The sequence below is a fragment of the Pteropus vampyrus genome, unplaced genomic scaffold (genome assembly GCF_000151845.1).
Source record: "Pteropus vampyrus isolate Shadow unplaced genomic scaffold, Pvam_2.0 Scaffold186, whole genome shotgun sequence".
Classification (NCBI taxonomy): Eukaryota; Metazoa; Chordata; class Mammalia; order Chiroptera; family Pteropodidae; genus Pteropus; species Pteropus vampyrus.
Genome location: NW_011888967.1, coordinates 794,179 through 814,286, shown reverse-complemented (window position 1 = coordinate 814,286; position 20,108 = coordinate 794,179). Strand labels below are relative to the sequence as shown.

At 34.5% G+C, this 20,108-nt stretch overlaps 1 protein-coding gene across 1 annotated transcript in view; it reads right to left on the bottom strand.

Moving 5' to 3' along the window:
• ALDH1A1 (aldehyde dehydrogenase 1 family member A1) overlaps positions 1 to 20,108 on the bottom strand; it is a 52,385-nt gene that overhangs the window by 26,921 nt on the left and 5,356 nt on the right. Inside the window, exons 2-5 of the mRNA XM_011371261.1 lie at positions 11,893 to 11,997; positions 4,186 to 4,326; positions 1,925 to 2,054; positions 265 to 326 (exon numbers count right to left, since the gene is read on the bottom strand). Of these exons, the coding sequence (XP_011369563.1) occupies positions 265 to 326; positions 1,925 to 2,054; positions 4,186 to 4,326; positions 11,893 to 11,997 (438 nt within the window). The remainder of the gene's footprint in view (positions 1 to 264; positions 327 to 1,924; positions 2,055 to 4,185; positions 4,327 to 11,892; positions 11,998 to 20,108) is intronic.

The window sequence follows — 20,108 nt, the reverse complement described above, 5'->3', positions numbered from 1 at the left end:
TAGAGTAAAAGGTCGAGAATTGTTGATGCTGTAATATTAAAACATACTCAAGAGATATGCTGGGATATAGGTAGTTTTCTGGACTAATTCATATCCAAGGAGTTCAGTCACAGGGAGACCCAAGTTCAACAGTTGCTGCATTTGCTCCTCATTTAGCAAATATCTAAGCATCGTTTGTGCTGAAGAAAGCTTCATTACCAAGTGAAATAGAATTAGAACTCATTTGCTTTCTAACATTAAAAATTATACAAGAGAACAACTTACAGGAATGATTTGGCCACATACGCCAATAGGCTCATGTCTTGTATAACAAAAAAAATCTCCATCTGGAAAATAAAATACACAATTATTTATAGATAAATGGACTTTATATTCATGGAATATGGTGGTTTGGTGCTGATGTGGGAGGAAGGTATAAACAACTTAAAAAAAACACATCTCCAACTATTTACAAAATAAAAAATTGAGCCCTAGAATAGTAATCTGAAATGAGAGGAACCATAGAAGTGAATTAAATCAAAGCAGATATACAGAATTGGAAAAGATTGAAAGATATTTAATTCTACCACTTATCATATAGGGGGGTTGTTTTCAAAATCATTCTTATTCTCAAAGTTTCCTTTCTTTTATAAGAAAGGAAGTAAAAGATGTGTGGCTAAGAAAAGAATAGCTAGAATTTTGTTTCTAGCAGCTCTAAGTTCTACCAGTAATAATATAATTCTTAAGCAATATAATTTAACAATAATAAAATTTTAAAATAATAGAATTTAAAAATATCTGCTTATGACCAATAAATCTTTCCTGTTCTAAACATTCTTTTTTTTTTTTTTTTTTTGCCTACTATACAATAAACGCAAACTTTCTTTAACTCATGAAAAAATTTCCAGAAGTAAAAGACATTTCTTTTCCATCTGGCTTTGATTGATTCATACGCCTCAAAGTTTGATGTGGTTATCCTAAGGGTTACATTGTTCTTTGTGCTCTGTTCTGTTCTAGTTTCCACAAAAGCTTTTAGTTATCATAGCAAGAAGGCTCCTTATCAAGATCTATTTCTACTTTAAATGCCTTCTCCCATTTTGTCAAAGGGTAAAGTAAGACTTTATAAAATAGCCACATTTCTTGGTATCACCATGGTCTCATTCTCTCCTTTTACCTTCCTCACTATCACTTCTAATCTAATGGATACTCTAATGACACCGGAAATGTCCATCAGGGCTAGTCCTGGAGAGTGTTGTTTAACTATAGTCATTAAGTTTATATGAGTTAAATTCTACCTATAATGTTTTCCAAAACGACACTTTTTAAATATTTCTATGCCATTTTGTGCATACATTACTAAAATACTGAAACAAATACTGACATATTCACTCATACAAACTCTTAGATTGTGCTATAAACACAGTCTCTTCTTTGAAGCTACTTGAAACAAATCAAGGTGAATTGGTTTGTTTTATTAATCTGCTGTAACTATTCTGAGTTAGACCAGGCACAGATTTCATAACTGACTCACGCTGAATCATGCAAAGAGATTAGAATAATTACAATTTAGAAAAGGTATAAATGCCACTATTGGAATAAAACCCAAGCAAATAACTTCAGAGGCCAGCTTTGAAAAGTTTGGGCCATGAGAGAGAAAATGGCCTTAAGTCAGTAATTTAGGCATAAGAATGTTTTTACTTTAATATTTTCCAAAATACCTACAGTGTTAATCTTCTGCATGATTATATTGAAACATTCTTAAAAGCCAGCTGATGAATCATAGTCAAACTTCCAGGTTCAGAACTGCATTGTCTCAAAGTCAAGTAGAAAATAATGTTGCCTTATTTGGCTGACATCTTTAAAATGGAAAGTTTGGAATTATTCAGCTCTACAGTAATCTCCTCACTGCTCTCCACACCACTGGTTGTTTCTTAAAGCTACTTACCCATAGGTACAGTGCGGCCTTGAATCTTATCAGCCCATCCTGCACAGTAGCGTAATGTTTTAATGCAGCCTCCTAAATCCCTCATATACGCAATGGGAAATAGTTTTCCACCATTCATGGACTCCATGGTCTGAAAAAGATGTTAAACTTCAAACTTAAACTTCTGTCAATTTTTAGATTAAAAATATGTAGTTAATATTTTGAACTGTTATGTGCTGGAGAATTTTAAAACTAGAGATTTTGTAAGTCATCTTGTCTAACCTTTTCTTTTTGATAAAGAGACTAAAAAAAAGTTAAAATGACTTGCTTTGATTTGCTTACGGTCACACAGCAAGCTCCAAGTAGAGAGGCTAGTCAGATTCTGGCTTCTAACCCTAGTGCTTCTTCTGACTCATTCTGAATGTCCTCTAGCGAACCAACTTTCTAGAAATTAGTCACAATTTGATACATGCATAGCTAGTGAGAGTGACATCTACTCTCCTTAGTCCATTCAGAGTTTCAACAAGATTTCACTTGTTTAATACAACTGTGGGTGACAATTTAGTGTTAGTGACTATTAATAATGCCTGACTATTTTTTGTTTTTTCATTTCATCTCCATATAACCAATCAATTTTCACACACACACTTAAGTGACCCCTGGACCTTTCATCCATGAGTTTCTTCAGCATAATTTTTAATTGTGAAACTCTCAGTTTTGCTACTATGATCATAATTATTGTTTGAGTAGTCAGGCTGTAAAGTTCAACCTTCTCTGGTCTAGTACCCTAACCATTATAGAATGATCTCTCTCTTGTCTTTCTTAAGCAGAACTTTAATGAGCTCTTTGAGACTTAATGGTCTCCTGAGGCAGGAATGCACAGGTGAGAAATTATTAAAGCTGTTCCTCATCTGTTATACAATGTTCTCTCTGGGCATTATACTGTATGACATGTCAAAATTTAATCACGCATGGTTTTTGCATGTCTGCTCTTTTTTCTTCCTTAGGATCTCATGATGACAGAGGCAGTCAACACTCTGTAATCCATAGATGAGATAAATAAGAGAAATCAAGTTTTGTCAAATTCTACTTTCTTCCTACAGGACATTTTGGTAATGTAGTTTTAATGTATATTGTTTCTATTCCATAGTTTTATATACTTTGAATTATGTTGAATCTCTGAGAAATTAATGAACTATAATTACTAATATTGATTTTTTAAAAATGTAGGCCTCTTTGTTACTTCCAGTTTAAGATTCTAAAAGTAATAAAAATTTACTCTGAAATCTGATCTTGGTATTGGTTTGTGTGAAACTGGTTTCACTGTACTGTCCAATTGAGAAGAAAACAACCTTTCTCATTCATTTTATGTGCTGACTCATCTATCTGCTAAAATGTTTTTTTTTTTAAAGGAGTATATGCAAAAACACAATTTTCATAAACACATGAATGATAGGATTTTTTCTTTATTCCTCACTCTTTTCAACAAAATAAAAATTTAATCAAGACCATTGTAAACATATTCATTTCAGGAAGGGAAAAAGTGGCCATTTATTAAGTGTCTTGCAGGGCTAGATTAAGGAGAAATAAGATTTATTTTAGATAAACATTCTAGGCATCTTTAACAAAGTGTATGAGATTTTCCACTTGTAGAGGTCAGTGGTCAAGTAAATTAGGGAAACCCAGTATACTATTCTAGGATATTCTTACTGCGTACTGCTGTGTTAGATGCTCAGAGAAATTCTAGAGTGAAGGAAAGAAATTCGTTTAATTTGGCTTAACTGGGGATTTGCCAAAGTTTAGATTGTAGATCTATTTTTGGAGTAGAAATTAACAGGATGTAGTTCTATAGTGTAGCGGTTAATGTGTCTGCTTTACTCATAGACGGTCCTGGGCTCACGCCCCAGTGGAGCCACGGTCTATGGTCTACAGCCATGCCACCGTGAACAAGCCCAATATCTGATCTCGGAAGCTAAGCAGAGTCAGGCCTGGTTAGTACTTGGATAGGAGACCACCTAGGAAGACCAGGTGCTGTAGTCATAAATAATAATAATAAATAATAATAATAATAATAAAAAGAAATGAAAACAATTCAGAACCAGAGTACAGATTACTATCTAAGAATAAATTCAATGATAATGTTCTTATACCAGAGCTGGTAGATGAAGTCTCTGATTCTTTCATAGAGAGCACATAGTGATTCCTAAAATCAAAACTTGCCAATCTGTACATTCAATGATTTCTAGAGATCCCATTGCCTGCCTGGTTTGGTTAATACTCACTGCCAGCAGCAGACGATCTCTTTCAACTAAATCAGCCAACTTATACAGTAGCCGTCCCCTCTCTGAAGCATCCATAGTACGCCATGGAGAGCCAATCTGAAAAGCCTGTCGTGCAGCCTTCACTGCTTTGTTGATATCCTCCTGCAAGGTGAAGGCAATTCAATTCAGTAGGCGAAACATTAGCAAATCCACTGTTAATAACCCTATAAAATAGACTAAAAGTTCTCATAAGCAGGCACTGTGTGTTCATTAGCCCAAAGTAGCACATTGTGTCAACTCAAGTACTGTACATTGGAATTCCACCCACTGCCTAATCCTTAGAATGATGATGAATTCCCCACACATAGCACGTTTGATTCTCTAGAATATAAATATTATAATATTTTAATAGTTGCTGTCATTTTAGTGCTTACCATATGTCAAATAAAGTTATAATTGATATATATATATATATATACGTGTGTGTGTGTGTGTGTGTGTGTGTGTGTGTGTATATATATATATATAGTCATTTCATTCTCAATAATTTTATCAAATGTGTTCCTCATTTTACAGACAAAGAAACTGAAACAGAGAATTTGCCCAAGGTCATTAGCTGAAAGTGGCCAAACTGAGTTTTAAATGGAGCCAGTTTGATTGTAGAACCTTTGCTCTTCACCCTCCATTGCAGTGCTTTACTGAATGGGTTTCCAGAGTTCTAGAGAAAGCTCAAAATTCAAAATAGTGAATGTCTTCTTTAATCTCTGGTGACTCTATGTCCTGTATGCTCTCATGAAGAACCTATTGAAGGGTGAATAAAAACTTTGTTTTGTTGTTGAAGAATAAACATTATAAACATGTTGCTCATCCTTTTGTGCAGAGGGAAAAAGGCATAGAGGTGACAACTGGTATAGAGAAGGGTCTGTATGTGACGACCTCTCACTTTCCAACTGGGTACAGAGATCTGTTTCAGTCCCTAAGTAAAGCAGTCAGTTTCTCCTTATTAACAAGGTGTTATTTAACATTAGTTTACTTCAAGTAAAAGTCAAATAATGGAATCATTCCACATTCCGTTTAGCCTCCTTGTCTTCATTCATGTTGCTTTTACTCACACACTTTTTTTCTAAACTAGGTTTAATCCTCCTGTTCTTTTCTAGTCCACTTCAGTTTCATACTTTTCCATGGCCACTCCATTTCCTATGGATCCCTATTCAGACATCTTCTGAGCTTCTAAGAATTTATCTACTATAAAAATCACCACCTCTGTCATTAATTACACTTCATGTGTTTCTTCCCGCCAAATCAAATCATTGCAAACATCTTAAAGGCATAGATAGTTCTAGTGTTTTTTGTATATAAGACTGGCCACTACATGGAGCTACATAAGCTCCAAAATTCATGGCTACATCTTAGGCTATTAGGTTGAAAATTTTTGCAGGAGACATAATTTCCTTTGAGAATCTGAGGGGGAAATTATCCTACAATTTTTTTTTTTAAGTTGCCTACAATTAAACTTAACCCCATTCAAGAATGACAGCTCCCTGTTAAGAGGCATGGACTTCAAATTAATATCCCCTACCTTAGGTTACATTCAATTAAGAAGTCCCAAACTTATAAGTTTGCAAATTAAAATGCCAACAAATAAACTATTTTTACAGCATTTATCACCATGTTAAGATTCTCTGGGGTGAGAGAAAATTTTTAGAAGTATAATCTGATCTGATTAAGTGATAATATTTACATTACAATTAAACATTCTTTCACTGTGATACATCACACAGTTGTATATCTCACTGTCAAACTTGAGAGAATGATGAGTATATATAATAAAGTACTTGCATTATTACTTGCCCTTCCTGAGAAATGTATGTACAGTCATATTTTGGGCATTCAGTTAATCTCATTGATTGCTTATATTTGAAATTGTTTAATATCATATAGTCTAACCTTTTCTAAGTTATAGTTGGAGAGCACTTTTAGAAAAAAAAGCAAACCACAAGAATCTGAAATTGCCAGCATGATATGTAGATACCACAGCTTATAAAATATATACTGTCTTGTGTTTAAACAAGTCTGTGTGACACGGCTTTCATTTGGATCCCTCTGCTCAGTGTTCTACCATTGGCCTTAGCTAAATATGGTTTATCATAGGCATTCTGGCCTCTCAAAGGGATATGGAAAAACTGGCTTCAAGACAAATAACTCTGCCATATGGAAAATTACCCCTGGAGAATGTTGCTATAAATAAAGATGTTCTTGTGATTATGTCCTTTGAATCATGCTTCTACTTTCCTCACATCTTATATTTTATCTTTCAGGCACAGAAATAGAGTAATAGTAGCTAATATATAGCTTTAGAGCAAAACAACCCAGATTTGAATTCTGGTTTCTCATTTATTAGCTATGTAAGCTTGAGGCATCCATCCATCCATCCATCATCCATCCATCCACCCACCCACCCACCCATCCATCCATCCACACCACCCACCCACCCATCCATCCATCCATCCATCCACCTACCCATCCAAAGATTTGCTAAACTATTCTGTAGCATTTTTATCAAGCCGCTAATGATAAAATACTGATGTATGGTGACTGCCTTTTTGAAAATTCCAATAGAACGGGAGAGATATAGGACAAAATAATTATATCAATATATTATTATTAAACATAAAAAGTATTCTGAAGTAAAATATATTGTGATGTGACTTCTCTAAGCTTCAGTTTTCTTATCTTTAAAATTGGGATGAGTTACCTCACAGAGTTGTGTTGAAGATTAAATAAAGTAACACTTGACACACATTTCTATGTGACAGACGTTATATTAAGTGTTCATTAAATGGTGGCAATTACTATTGTAGTTGCAGCATTTCTAGAGTATTTTAATCCCTCCTTTCAGTTTTCATGGCCCTGTATTAATTTAGGCCATTATTATCTCATATTGTTGCCAGCCTTCTCAAGTCCATTCTCTTCTCTCCCTAAACTGTCTCGCATATTGTTACCAAGCTAATCTTTTGCAAATACCTTTATTTTACCACTTTCCCTTTCAAATAATTGCCTACAGACCTAAATCCAAACTCATCTTTCTGATTTTCAAGGCCCAGCGTTTTGGGGTCTCAACTCCTTTATTCAAACTTACGTTCACATTTTTGTAGTCTATCTGGCCCAACTCAGCTTTGTTTTTGTAACTCTCCTTGTCTAGACCATTCTACAGACATACCCCAACTACTTTCAAAATCCTACATATTCTTTAAGATCCAGCTGAAATATTACAATCTACCTAAACCCTTGCCAGATTAATTTGGCTCAATAATAGCTACTAGTTAAGGGCCTATTGAGCTCCAGGTACTAAGCTAAACCCTTCATAAGCTTGCAGTTACGACTGCAGTGAAGCATCATGAACGTTGTTTTACAGAACATGAAATTCAGCACAAAATCCATCAGTTAAAATTTCATCCCACGTCTGACTGCAAAATGCAGTTTTATAGCTCTGCAACACTATGCTGATGATGATCTCCTTTGCAATGAACATTTATTGCTATCTGTATTATAAACTATGATATTTCTTACTGTTCAGGGCCTACCATAGGCAGTTAACAAATATTTAATAATTTAGTTACCTATCTTATAAATTCAACATGTTACATTGATTTTATGTAAGGGTGCTCCTTATACAAATAATTTACTTTTATTGGCATTTAAATAATAAATCATATTTTAATTGATTTCATTATATAACAAAATTTTTATATTAATCAAAACTATTAGGCACAAGCATTTCTTTTTTAATTCCAGGACTAGCATTTCTTGGATTTTTATTCTGGGATTAGTATTTCCAAGGTCATAATTTTAGAATTAACCAGAACACATTATATAGTACACTGTCAGATTTGCTACCATCTATAACACTTTTGCTTCGTAGAGATTAAGATGTTCCTTTTTTGAAGTAAGAGACCAAAGCTGACTGTTTAAAGATAATTCAAATGACCATGAAATATCAAATGCCTTGTGAGCAAGTTAAGGAGAGACTGAACTCTTCTATCTCTTCCAGACTGTGCAATTTCTATATTAAATTCATTCAGATTTGGAGAAAATAGTTATTAGACCAGTTTTAGTTTTACACCTGTCCTAGGCCTTTACTTTAATGGACGTTTACTTTTATCCCAGACAATTATTTGCTATGTCATGCTTTAGTATTCAAAGTGGTTTTCAGGATTAGTCAATATAAGCTAAAAAAGCCACTGAAGTGTAAAGAAAACAGTTCCCACCCACATCTGTACTTTGCTTTGTAACCTCCATTTGTTCTTGCCTCTCCTCCTTTCTTTATATTACCATTGAAGGGAAGTATATAGCCCATTGTTAGCTTCATTCTACTCATCAATTAAATCCTTAAAACTTCTTGGCTCATTATCTAAAGAGTCAGTTTCAGAATATTAGGTTTACTATGACTATGTAATTTACTAGATTTGTACCTTTCATTAAGCGATGTTAGAAGTTACCATACTTTTTCCCTGGCAAAAGTGAGAACAGCAATAATTATTTTTTTAATATGTTAGTAGGTCATTCCAAAAAGGAACATGATGAAAAAGTGCTGGATGTAAAGAAAATATTTGCCAACAGTGAACAGTTTATACTATAAACAATTTAACTTGAGTGATCAATGATCCAGCAACTCGATTAGCATTGTGACCTGATTTGAAGCTTTGCTGGATGCTAATGAGTCTTCCTGATCTATATTTGCACAGATTTTATGCTCTTCTCTGAGTAGGAATAATTGTCAAGTAACACAGAGCAAGTAAATGACAAATATTTCTAAAGCTCAGGTACGATCATCAGCTCACCCTCACTATATTTGAGAGAGAAAGTAAATCCCACCCAAGATGCCAAGACCTCAGATTGCCTGATAGGATTCCTAGTGGAACTCCAGGGCGTGTTTGTTTTGCTGATGAAACTAAACCCAGAAGCCAGTGGCAAAGTGAGATAGATGTCCAAGGAAGGCCCTAGAGCAAAAGCATAAAGAATTTTTTTCTTCTCTTAATCGCAAATTGTAAACAGCTCTTCAGCCTCCCTCCTGAGTGGAGTTTGTGCCTCTGAATAGAAAGAGTTGGCAGCTGTCAGAGGCTGCTCAGCTCTGTCCTCACCTTGACCTTTATTGCTTTTCCCACCTCCACAGGTTTGACAGAATCACTCAAGCAACTAGATGAACATTTGAGGTAACATAGTGCTGTGTAGCTCTCTAGAATCCTCTGATAAAAACTACTTCTCTTTGCCGAATGGGAAGAAAAAATTTTTCTCTTATTTCTGGGAATGACTCACAAGACACAGACTTCTGAGTCTCCTGGAGCACATTGCCAGGGTTTGTCAGTGTTTCTCTCCCCGAGTTTGGTCTTATAACATTTCTCGTAGGTGCAAAGTGATTATTACAGCACCATTTCCAGTCATCAGTTTTCTTACCTGTCAGTGTCCATGCCCTTTATTAAAAGCTAACACCTGAGAAGAGATACAACTTATGGTTTAACATCTTAATTTGGTGGTTATCAAAGCATATTTCTCTACTCCCACCCCCAACCAGCAACATCAACATCACCTAGAAAATTGTCAGAAATGCAAATTCTCAGGCTCCAATCTAGAATTATTGAACCAAACTCTAGAGATGGATGGGACTCAGTAATCTTTGTTTTAAGATGCCTTCCAGGAAGTTCTGATGCATGCAAATTTTCTAGAATCATTGCCTTATTCAATAGTCAATTTAGTCCCAAATTCCTAAGATAAGGTGGCATACAGAAATTCAAAGCTTTCCATAGGAGATGTTTGTTTACCCATTACCTATACTGTATTAGATACTGAGGGCATAAGGTGAGATGTAGTGTTGATCTCTACAAGAGGCATATTGTCTCAGACAAATTAACCAATAGCTATAGAACACAAGGGTTAGAATACAGGCAGATACAAGGTTCTATAATGACACAGAAAAAAGTAATTCTACCTGGGAAAGATAGAGAAGGTGTTAAAGAAATGTAAAACCCTATAATGATTGAAGGTTTGTTATATGCTCAGCACTGTTAAAACACTTTCTGTATTTTTTAATTTAATTTACCCTAAGTTGTTCCCTATCTCCTCATTTTACAGAAAAAGGAACAGAAGCTCAAAGAAGGTAAATGCAAATGTGGGACTTCTTTTGTCTTACTACAGATGATGATTTAAACTAGGTCCTAAGGATTGCACCACAGCTGTGCCACAGAGGCAGTGACCAGCACGTAGATGATATTGACCACAGTGAAGCTGGAACTCTTACATTGATGAGATGGTCTGGGATGAGGCTAGAAACAAGGGTGTTTCCCAGAGGCAGTGAGAAGCCCTTGAAGCTATGGATGAACTCTGATATATACAGAAAGTGAAATCTGAAAGCAGGTGACATGTGTCTCATTCCTTTCTGCTTCTACTTCTCAAGTTGTTGACCCCTCTGGCTAAACTCTATACTCTTGCCCCTCAGGTTATGGGTCTTCTTTCTTCTGATAATACAGCAGCCTGAATTCAGTGCTTTCCCTAAATCTCAAAGAGCCCCTCAGGTCTATTACTATCTTGAACTAGGTCTCCAAGTCTAATACCTTGAGATTAGTGGTCTCATTGATTGATGTGAAAGTAATGAAAAAATAGAAATTGAACAGAAACATGTGAGTGCTACAATGAACTGAACAGTGTCATGAATGGTTTTATTAGTGGGTTATTCTGACTTCATCTCCCAGTAGTCTTTTCAGGCAGCAGAAATTTTTATCTCTTTATATCTTCCATGACAAAGATTTAAAACTTGATAACATCTGCACAACTAAAGACTAGAGTCATTTCACATTAGATTGTGAAACATATATACCTTTTAAAGTATGTGTTCAAATAAAAATTCTGAAGGCCTTTACTCTCCAGACTTCCTAGGCTATTAAATATTACCCCATCTTACTTTTATAATAATTACAAGGTGGAGCAGTAGTCTTGCCAGTCACAGGCTCTGGGGTCAAAAGATAGCATTTGAACGCTGATTTTATTATTTATTAACAATGTTACCTTGAGTAAATTGCTCAACCTTTCTATTCTGCTATTACATCATCATTTGTAAAAGTGGCTATAAATAATACCTTCTCTATAGGGGTTGCTTTGTGTATTAAATTAAAATAACATTTAGAGTTTAAAAAAAATCACTAAATAAAAGTTTTTTTTGTTGCTTTTAGTATTACTAGTTAGAGAGCAACAGCACTTTTAATTTGTGATTCAATTTAATTCATTTTAAAATTCAATTTTAAAGATACTAATAAATATTAATTCAATGATTTTTAATGAAATAACTTGGCAATATATTGTTCTAAAAGTCAATCTTACTTTGTTTTCTTAATTTCCATTTTACAACTTAAAAAGAACAATTCTATATGAATAAAGGATTTCGTTGCTTTTAAAAGCTATGATCAATTATTTCATATTTAGCCTCTTGGTACAATAAATCTAGCCACTATTTTAATTGAAAAACAAGCAAAAAATAATAATATTTAAAAAAATCACTAGAACACCCAGAAACATAGGCTCATCATCATTATACGACTTTATGTACCAAGAAAGTTTCCCCAGATGGCCCCAGAAAACACATTTTTATGACATGTGTACTTGAACCTGAAGTGGGGTTTGGGAACTTAGAATGGTGAGAAACAAGGAAACTTGGCATAAAATAGAACTAGTGCTCACCTTATCTCCTTCTTCAACCTCACAGAGTTTCTCCTCAGTTGCAGGATTAAAAACAGGAAATTTCTTGCCACTCGCTGAATTATGCCATTCATTGTTTATGAAGATCTGTAGAAAGGGAGAGAAGTAGATAAAAAGGGCATTTAAATATGCAGCAAATTTGGAGAAAAAAATTTTTTTTATAAACTTTAACTAAAGTATCACAGAATACCTAAGTGAAGCCAGTGTTACAATCTTACCTCCCTCAGGTACCCCCACCCGCCCAACACACAAAGGTTATTTTGGCTGTTTAAGACATATTACATGCACATACACACACACACTTAAATAAAAAATAATTTTAAAATACTAAGGTATGAGTTCATTTTGACACTGGAAAATATAGACTGGAGAAAACAATTTAGAAAAAGATGCTTTTATCTGAAATAATCATGAACTTGAGGCAAGAGCAGAGTCTTTGGTGGGCTTGATCTTTATAAACTATTGTCTTTAATTTCCACTTCAGATTATGAACATGCTATTTTAGGCTACCAGTGCTTTAGTATCATAAATGACTATTTTATGATCCTTTATTTACTGTTTTAAAGGTGGTTTGGGGAAGGTGGTTAATCAAAGTTTGCCTAGAAAAAATTGGCTAGTGTCATTTTCAAATTGACTTTTTAAAGTTTCATTCTCCCTTTTAAAAGATTATCTAAAATGTTTTTCCACAGGTGAAATCAGGTACTAGAATACTTAGCGATATCTATGAGAAAAAGACACACATCTAAAGAAACAGACGGGTCTAGAAAATGTGGAATTATGTTCTGTGTACACAATAAAAGAATTAAAATATTGTAAATTTACAGCCCTGAATTTGCATTTCATAATGGTGCCTACTACAGTTTTGATATCTCATTTACCTTTTACTAAAAATATTTAATGACGCTCAATTAAGAAGTATTCCTTTTGTGATGTCCTGTGTCACACAAAAGTTAGGATTTCCTCTTTATCCTTTCATCCTATTATTTTTTATTTATTCTTATTCATTATTGAAATATAAAAAGTCACAAGTACAGTATTGAATGTTATGTAATACAACATTCTGTTAGATTTATTTTTACATAAACTAGCTTAATTTTAAATCACAGGGGAGCAGTATATGTAATTTTAAATGAAGAGTGACATATGCACTGTATTTATAATACGTATTTTAATTCGGACCCTTCTCCTTGTTTTTTAAAGAAGTTATTAATAGTGCAACTCTGAGGGAAAATATATTCAAATACTGTCCTCCAAGTTCAAATCAGTTGCTATACTAAATACAGATCATTTAGCTATTAAAGATTCTTCAGTGACAGCCATCATAATTATGTTGTTAGTTTAATTACATTATGTATATTTGAATAAAAGCGGTCTTTTAAATTAACCTGAGTTGCACTAAGTTAACAATTCTATTATAGTGTTCATAATATAGCCGAAAAACTTGTCAAATTAATAAAATGAATATTAATTACCATGTCATCATTAACTGCTTAAGTATAATTAATTCTATATTCTGTGATTTACAAGAATATTTAGACAGTCTATTCTCAAAAATATTTCCATGGTCACCTAAACTTCTATTGTAAAATTTGTCACTTTTTATAAAAGTCATTTTTCAATTTCTGCCTTTTCTCCTAGGCTGTAATCTCTATATGAACTGTGTGTCTGGATTTCTGGTTTATCCTCAATGTTCAACACAATCCCAGCCCTCAAGTGATTTTTAACCTCAGTATTCTTGAACATATAACTTAAAGCTGAATCAAAGAACCTACAACCCAGTAGCTGCACATGACTAAGACGTATAATACTCTGCACATGGGTACATTATGACATTCGTGATTTGCTAAAAAACAAGGGGAAGCAGAAGCCTCCTTATTTGTCTGTTTATACCAATACAATTACTCATATGACAAAACACCATCAACTTATGTATTTGGAGGAATTCAAAAGAATTGAAATGCTAGCCTAGAATTGACAGGAAAATGATGTGAACATGAATAAAGGGGGCGGAGTGCAAAGCACTTTAGATAAAGAGACTAGGTATCTTCGTAGAAGTATCAAGAAAATCCTTGTTTCTCCGGTAGGGAAATGGAATACAGATGAGGACCATAAATTCTTATTATCCTTCATGAAGAAAATGTTGGTATCTTAGCTTCATTTAAAGAAATATGAATTTAGATTAAAATACTGACTTCCCCAAAGTCTCTTAGAGTGAATCAGCATTCTAGCAATTAGAAACACATTTTATAGAATCCTATAATTTACTTGTAAAGAATATTTTCTTTTGCATCTCTAATGCTTACCTCTTTGTATTTTTTCTATTTAAGGGGCGGTTGGGAAACACTTTAATCGATGTGTCTCAAACTCGGCTTACTGTCTTCTCTAGCTTTCTGCTCTTAACTCAAAATAAAGTTCTCATGCATATTCACTCTGTCTCACACACACATGCACACACACACATGCACACTTTTCCTCTACTGTTATTTACACACACAATCCTTAATCATTCTTTTGTATGACTTTGTTCTATACTATCATAAAAAACCTCTCTTTATCTATGAGTTTGTTTCTGTTTTGTTTGTTTTGTTTGTTCATCTATTTTGTTCTTTAGATTTCATGCTAATAGATACAGAGAAGCAACTAATGGTTGCCAGATATGAGGGGAGGTGGAGGGCTGGGTGAAAAAGTTAAAGGGATTAAGAAGTACAAATTGGCAGTTACAAAATAGTCATGGGAATGTAAAGTACAGCGTAGGTAATATAGTCAATAATATTGTAATAACTATGTACAGTGCCAGATGGGTACTAGACTAACTGGGGGTATCGCTTTATAAATTATATAAATGTCTAACCACTTTGCTGTATACCTGAAATTAATATCAAATAATATTAAATGTCAGTAATTGACAAAAAAGAGAAATGAACAAAAAGAACCTCTCTTTGTTCTCTCTACCCCATGCCTGCCTAATCGAAATTTAATTTCACCCTGTTATAATTTTCCTAAGCCATCCCAGTTCAGATTTTGTCTCTACCTCAGTACACTTAGGTGGTTCTCCATTCACAAACTCCTTAGCATGATAATAAGGCAGCTTGTGATTTGGCTCTTCCAACTTTTTGTCCTATTATTTCCTCAGTTTATCTTTGTTTTAGCCTCATTCTACTGTCTCAAGCACCATGTCCTTTTGCTCCACATCTTTTACTTATGATGTTCCTCAGACTGGTTTCTCTATTTACTTCAAACTCTCACTTAAAATGTCATCAATGCATGAGGATTTCTCTAGTTGGTCTAATTGGATTTAAATTCATTTTTTCTTTTCTAACGTAGTAGTTAGTATCCTACTATTAAATTACTTATTACGTTCTGTTTTGCAGTAAAGTTAGAGTCTACGTATCAGCTCACCAAATTCCAAACAAAAAACTAAAGACATCATGGTACCTGCCCTAGATTTTTTAGCCAGCCTTGCAAAACTCTCATCAGATTCATTCACACATTTCTAATTCTTTCTTTCCTCTGCCCTAAAGATAGTATTACCTATTTAGACTTTATATTTTTAAACTAAGAGAGCACAATTCTCACCCTGTCAGAGATATACCCAGAATTCTACCTTCCAGTGCAGAGCATCACTGCCCTGTTGGGCTCCGGAACTGCCTATAGAGCCAGCAGCCCTCTCAGTGCTGATTGTACTGTTTGATACATTGTACTCCTTGCATTGTTGTTAAATAATATTCCCTGTACTATAATTGTGTGATCAAAGTCAGCCTTTTTGTTCTGCCGGCCTGGGCTAAACTAGGACTTGATAAATGCTTAATCATACATTACCTATTGTTTTCACCTCCCAACTCCACTTGGTCCATCACTGAGCCAGCCAACCATTGAAAGTCCAGTTGCCCTCACCAATCAGAAAACAAATGACATGTTTATAATCTTGTTTTTCTTAGCAACCCACCTCTTTAATCACCAGCTTCTTGCAACTTTTGTCTTTATGAACCCTACACTATGCCCTCCATTTTGGAACGTATTCTCAGTTCACACTGAGGACTACGTTTCCTGGTTTGTAAATCATTATCTGAACAAACTCTTTAAATTTCTTTAAAAAGATATCTCAAGCAATAAAATGAAGCCGGTTTGTGGTGGATCTTGGTCCCCAGAGTGAGAAGTTTGGATTCTATTCTGGATATAATAAGTAAGTGACAGAATCAAATGAATGTTTTTAGAAATAGTGATTTCAATGTCCCCCAAATGGATTTAAAGTAGTGCAACCAGAGTCCAGATATTAGTCAAAATCATTTTAATATTCCAGGCATGAGGTCATAAGGACTTAGAGCACAGTGACATAGCAATACAGTTTGCAATTTATGAATTACATACATTCTTCCCAAACAAGGGCCAGTTAGCATGAAAACAGAACTTGGCACAAATAATGACATGATTGAGGTTACTATAAAGATCAGAAATTACATCATCCTTTTCCTTCCCCTGAACTATGGAGAATTTCTTGGTAGAAATTACCTTAATTGCTTTTTTTTTCTGTTTTAATTTCATTGGCTTTACTTTTGACATTAGCTTCCATCTAACTGTGAGGCCAAATGTCTTTGAATAAAAATCCTTCCTGTGGTTATATAAAATGGTTATAGTAGGTCCCCCCTTATCCGCAGAAGATACTTTCCAAGACCCCCCAGTGAGTGCCTGAAACTGCAAAGAGTAGCAAACCTACACATGCCATGGTTTTTCCTCTATGTGATAAAGTTGAATTTATAAATTAAGCATAGTAAACCAGCAATAACAACTAAACATAAAATAGAATAACTGTAACAATATACTGTAATGAAAGTTATATAAATATGGTGTTATTAAATAAGAGTTACTTGAACACAAGCACTATAATACCCTGACAATCAATCTGATAACCCAACCAGCTACTCAGTGACTAATGGTGGGGGGCAGTATATACAGTGTGGAGACTCTGGACAAAGGGATGATTCACAACCTGAGTGGGACAGAGTGAGATGATGCACAATTTCATCACACTATTCAGAATGGCACATAATATAAAACTTATAAATTGTTTATTTCCGGAATTTTCCATTTAATATTTTTGGACTGTGGTCGACCATGGGTAACTGAAACCATGGAAAGCAAAGCGGGGAACTATTGTATATGGAGAAGTGTAGGCTAATGAATGTTTATTATAATATACTAACTATGACACTCATTTTATCATTTCCCTCCCTTTGCTCATTTTCCACTTGCTGTTTGCCTTTAGTAAATTTAGAGGAAAAGGGATCAGGCTATAAAGGTCAGATTGCCTGATGGGTTTTATTTAAGGGAAACCACTGAGGGATGCTGAAAAGAGGACAGGACTTATTTTAAGACAAAGCTGATTGTGTGGTGATCCTGCTTTCGTTTGGGTGGTCTTTTTAGCCCCCTTCTGACTGAAGCAATATTTTGTTTGCTTTTGACTTGGAAGCAATTGAATAGCTGGATGGCTGCAAGGTGCAGTGCCTTAACAAGATAAACCCAGCTTCAATTTTCAGTTCTATTTATTCAGTGATATAAATTTGGCCAGGCTTCTAATCTCCTTGGGTTTCAGTTCACCTGTGTATAAATTGGGAATAATAATGTCTACCTTGGAAAATGACTTCCAGAATTAAGTGAAGTAATTTGTGGAAAGTGCCCTGGTGCTTATTAGCTACTTGGTCCAGGCTCTTTTTAACTCTCTCCTTCCCAAGATGACTCCTAGAATTCTGAAAGTATTCAGTTCCCAATGTATGTGGAATGAATTCTTGCATTGCTTGTCCCAGTTCAAAACTGCTTTCATTTGTGCTCTCATTTGGGGTTCATAATTATTCACTGGAAAAGAACTAGGAAATATGTTTTTAGTGTCACATTTTAAAGCTGAGGTAACTGAGCTCAGAGAGCTTAAGTGACTTGTTTAAGGTCATAAATCTTAAGACACAAAGACAAAATGAATTGGATTCTGAATTTTCTCATTTCAGATATGATACTTTTCCACATGATTCTGTTTTTTTCCACCTAAATACTAAAAACACTGGTATTCGAATCTCACTGTATTGTCTCTAACAAGTGCTTTCACACCTATTAATTTGTATCATTCATTCCTTACTATGATTGAAAGAATTGAAAATTGAATGATGAGAGAAAAGGGATGATTTGGACACTAGATCCCCAAATAGGTGAACCAATATGAAGTTACTCTAGAGTAGTTCTTCAATTTGAATGTGCAAGAGAATCACTTAGAGGTCTTGCTGAAATGCAGATTCTGATTCTGTAGGCCTGAGGTGAGGTATGAGATTCTGCATTTCTAACAGACTTCCAGGTTTTGCTGATGCTACTCAAATGTGGTTTGTTGACCAGAAACAATGTCTAAACGTTTTGGGGCAACCTCATAATTTTACCCACGGTGACTGCCATCTAGTCTCTTAAAGACCTGACTTCCCGTTTCTCCCCTGAAACTCGCTCACAACCAGCCAAGTCAGAAACACTTATCTTTCCCCTCAAAAGCATCTGAGTCCAACAGAAACCAGTTGGTAGCCAAAAATCAGCAATGGAACATAACTTTAATTTTGCTCCTGGGAGGTAAACATTCACTACGAATGCAACATTTTAGCTCATCTCTGAGGACTGCAGTCTTGGCAAATAGTTTTTTCATCTGGCACCTACATGGCTTCAAGAAATCTAATCAACAAAAATACTAAAATAAGTTATACATATCCTACTTGAGGGTATTATCTCCATTTTATAAGGACTCTCAGTACTACAAGTGTTCACATCATTTCTTTAAACTGGACCTTGCCTAATGAATTTGTTGTTAACTACTTGCCAGAATGAGAGGAATGGAAGAAAAAACCTCTTAGAGTATGAGAAACAACTCATTAGAAGATCAACCCAAAGTTAAAATCTATGGTGTTATAATACAGGTCAGCATAAAAGAAATGTCATGGGAATACAGATATTGATAAGATGATGATAGTTTTCTCAAAAGAGCAATTATTTGGCTTGAAAGGGTGGTGGTGGTGGTTGGGTTTTCATGATGCTATTATAATTGTAGCCAGATACATTACACATTTACCAGATATCAATGGCAACAGAGACAAAGCCAAGTAAAAAGAACGTGAGCAATAATTACTTCATAATTAAACATGTAATTAAAATCTACCAATAAACAAATTAGAAATGTATATATTTACATAAACTTTGATTTCATCGCAAAGATATATTTTGAGGTGTATGTGTGTGAGTGCATATGTGTGCATGTGTGTATTAAAAGCTCCCACAGAAGCATTGATTACAAGACATGTAAAGTGTTGCTAATATTTGATTTTTGATATTGTAATATCTCTACTCGATACCTTTATTGTAAAGTTGGTTTGTTAAAGGAAATTTGTAGAAATCTGCATGAATATCATAGATTTTAAAACAACCTGAACAACTACCTTCCACCCGAGGTCCCATTAATCTATTTTCACTGCTCTCTCGATACTTAGAAGTCAAAGGAATATAAATAACTACTTAATTGTGCTCTACATTTTGTATTTACTTTAAAAGGAAGAAGGCTTACATGCAAATATCATATTGTTGGGTCTTAATATAGTTAAATATTAAATATGTACAGAACTTTCTGATGCTTCTACATCTTGCCTCTTTGGGACAGGGTATATATGACATACAGAAATTGCTGACAAGTATTTTTGTCATCTGAGGGAAATAGTAGAGGCATCATTCAAAACAGAAATGCTTTTCTTTTTCCCTGAGTTGAAAAAGCTGAAGAGATTTTTCGAACAAGAAAAAAGTGTATACTCACATCACTGAAGTTAGACTATGATATAAAACAAATGAAGAAAATTTTCTCTCTCCTACTTTTGTTTGGGTCACTTTCTCATTTTGTTTTCATTCTGTTTACTGCAGTTAAATGTTTTTCTCCAATCTATTATTTCCTCCTTAATTTCCTTTTAGATTTTTTTACTTTCTCAACATTTTGCTTTGCTGCCTGAGGGTGTGGGTTGAAAGTAGTTGCCAAAAATCTAGCTTTGATTCTTTTAGATGTTTAACATCCTCACCTAACTTTTGTTCATTCTCTTTTATTATTCATCCCCTACCTCATAAATTCTGCCTAGCTTCCAAAGATTTTTTTGGGGGGGTGAGGGTTGCGGGGGGCGAGTGGAGGGCTGCCTAAAGCT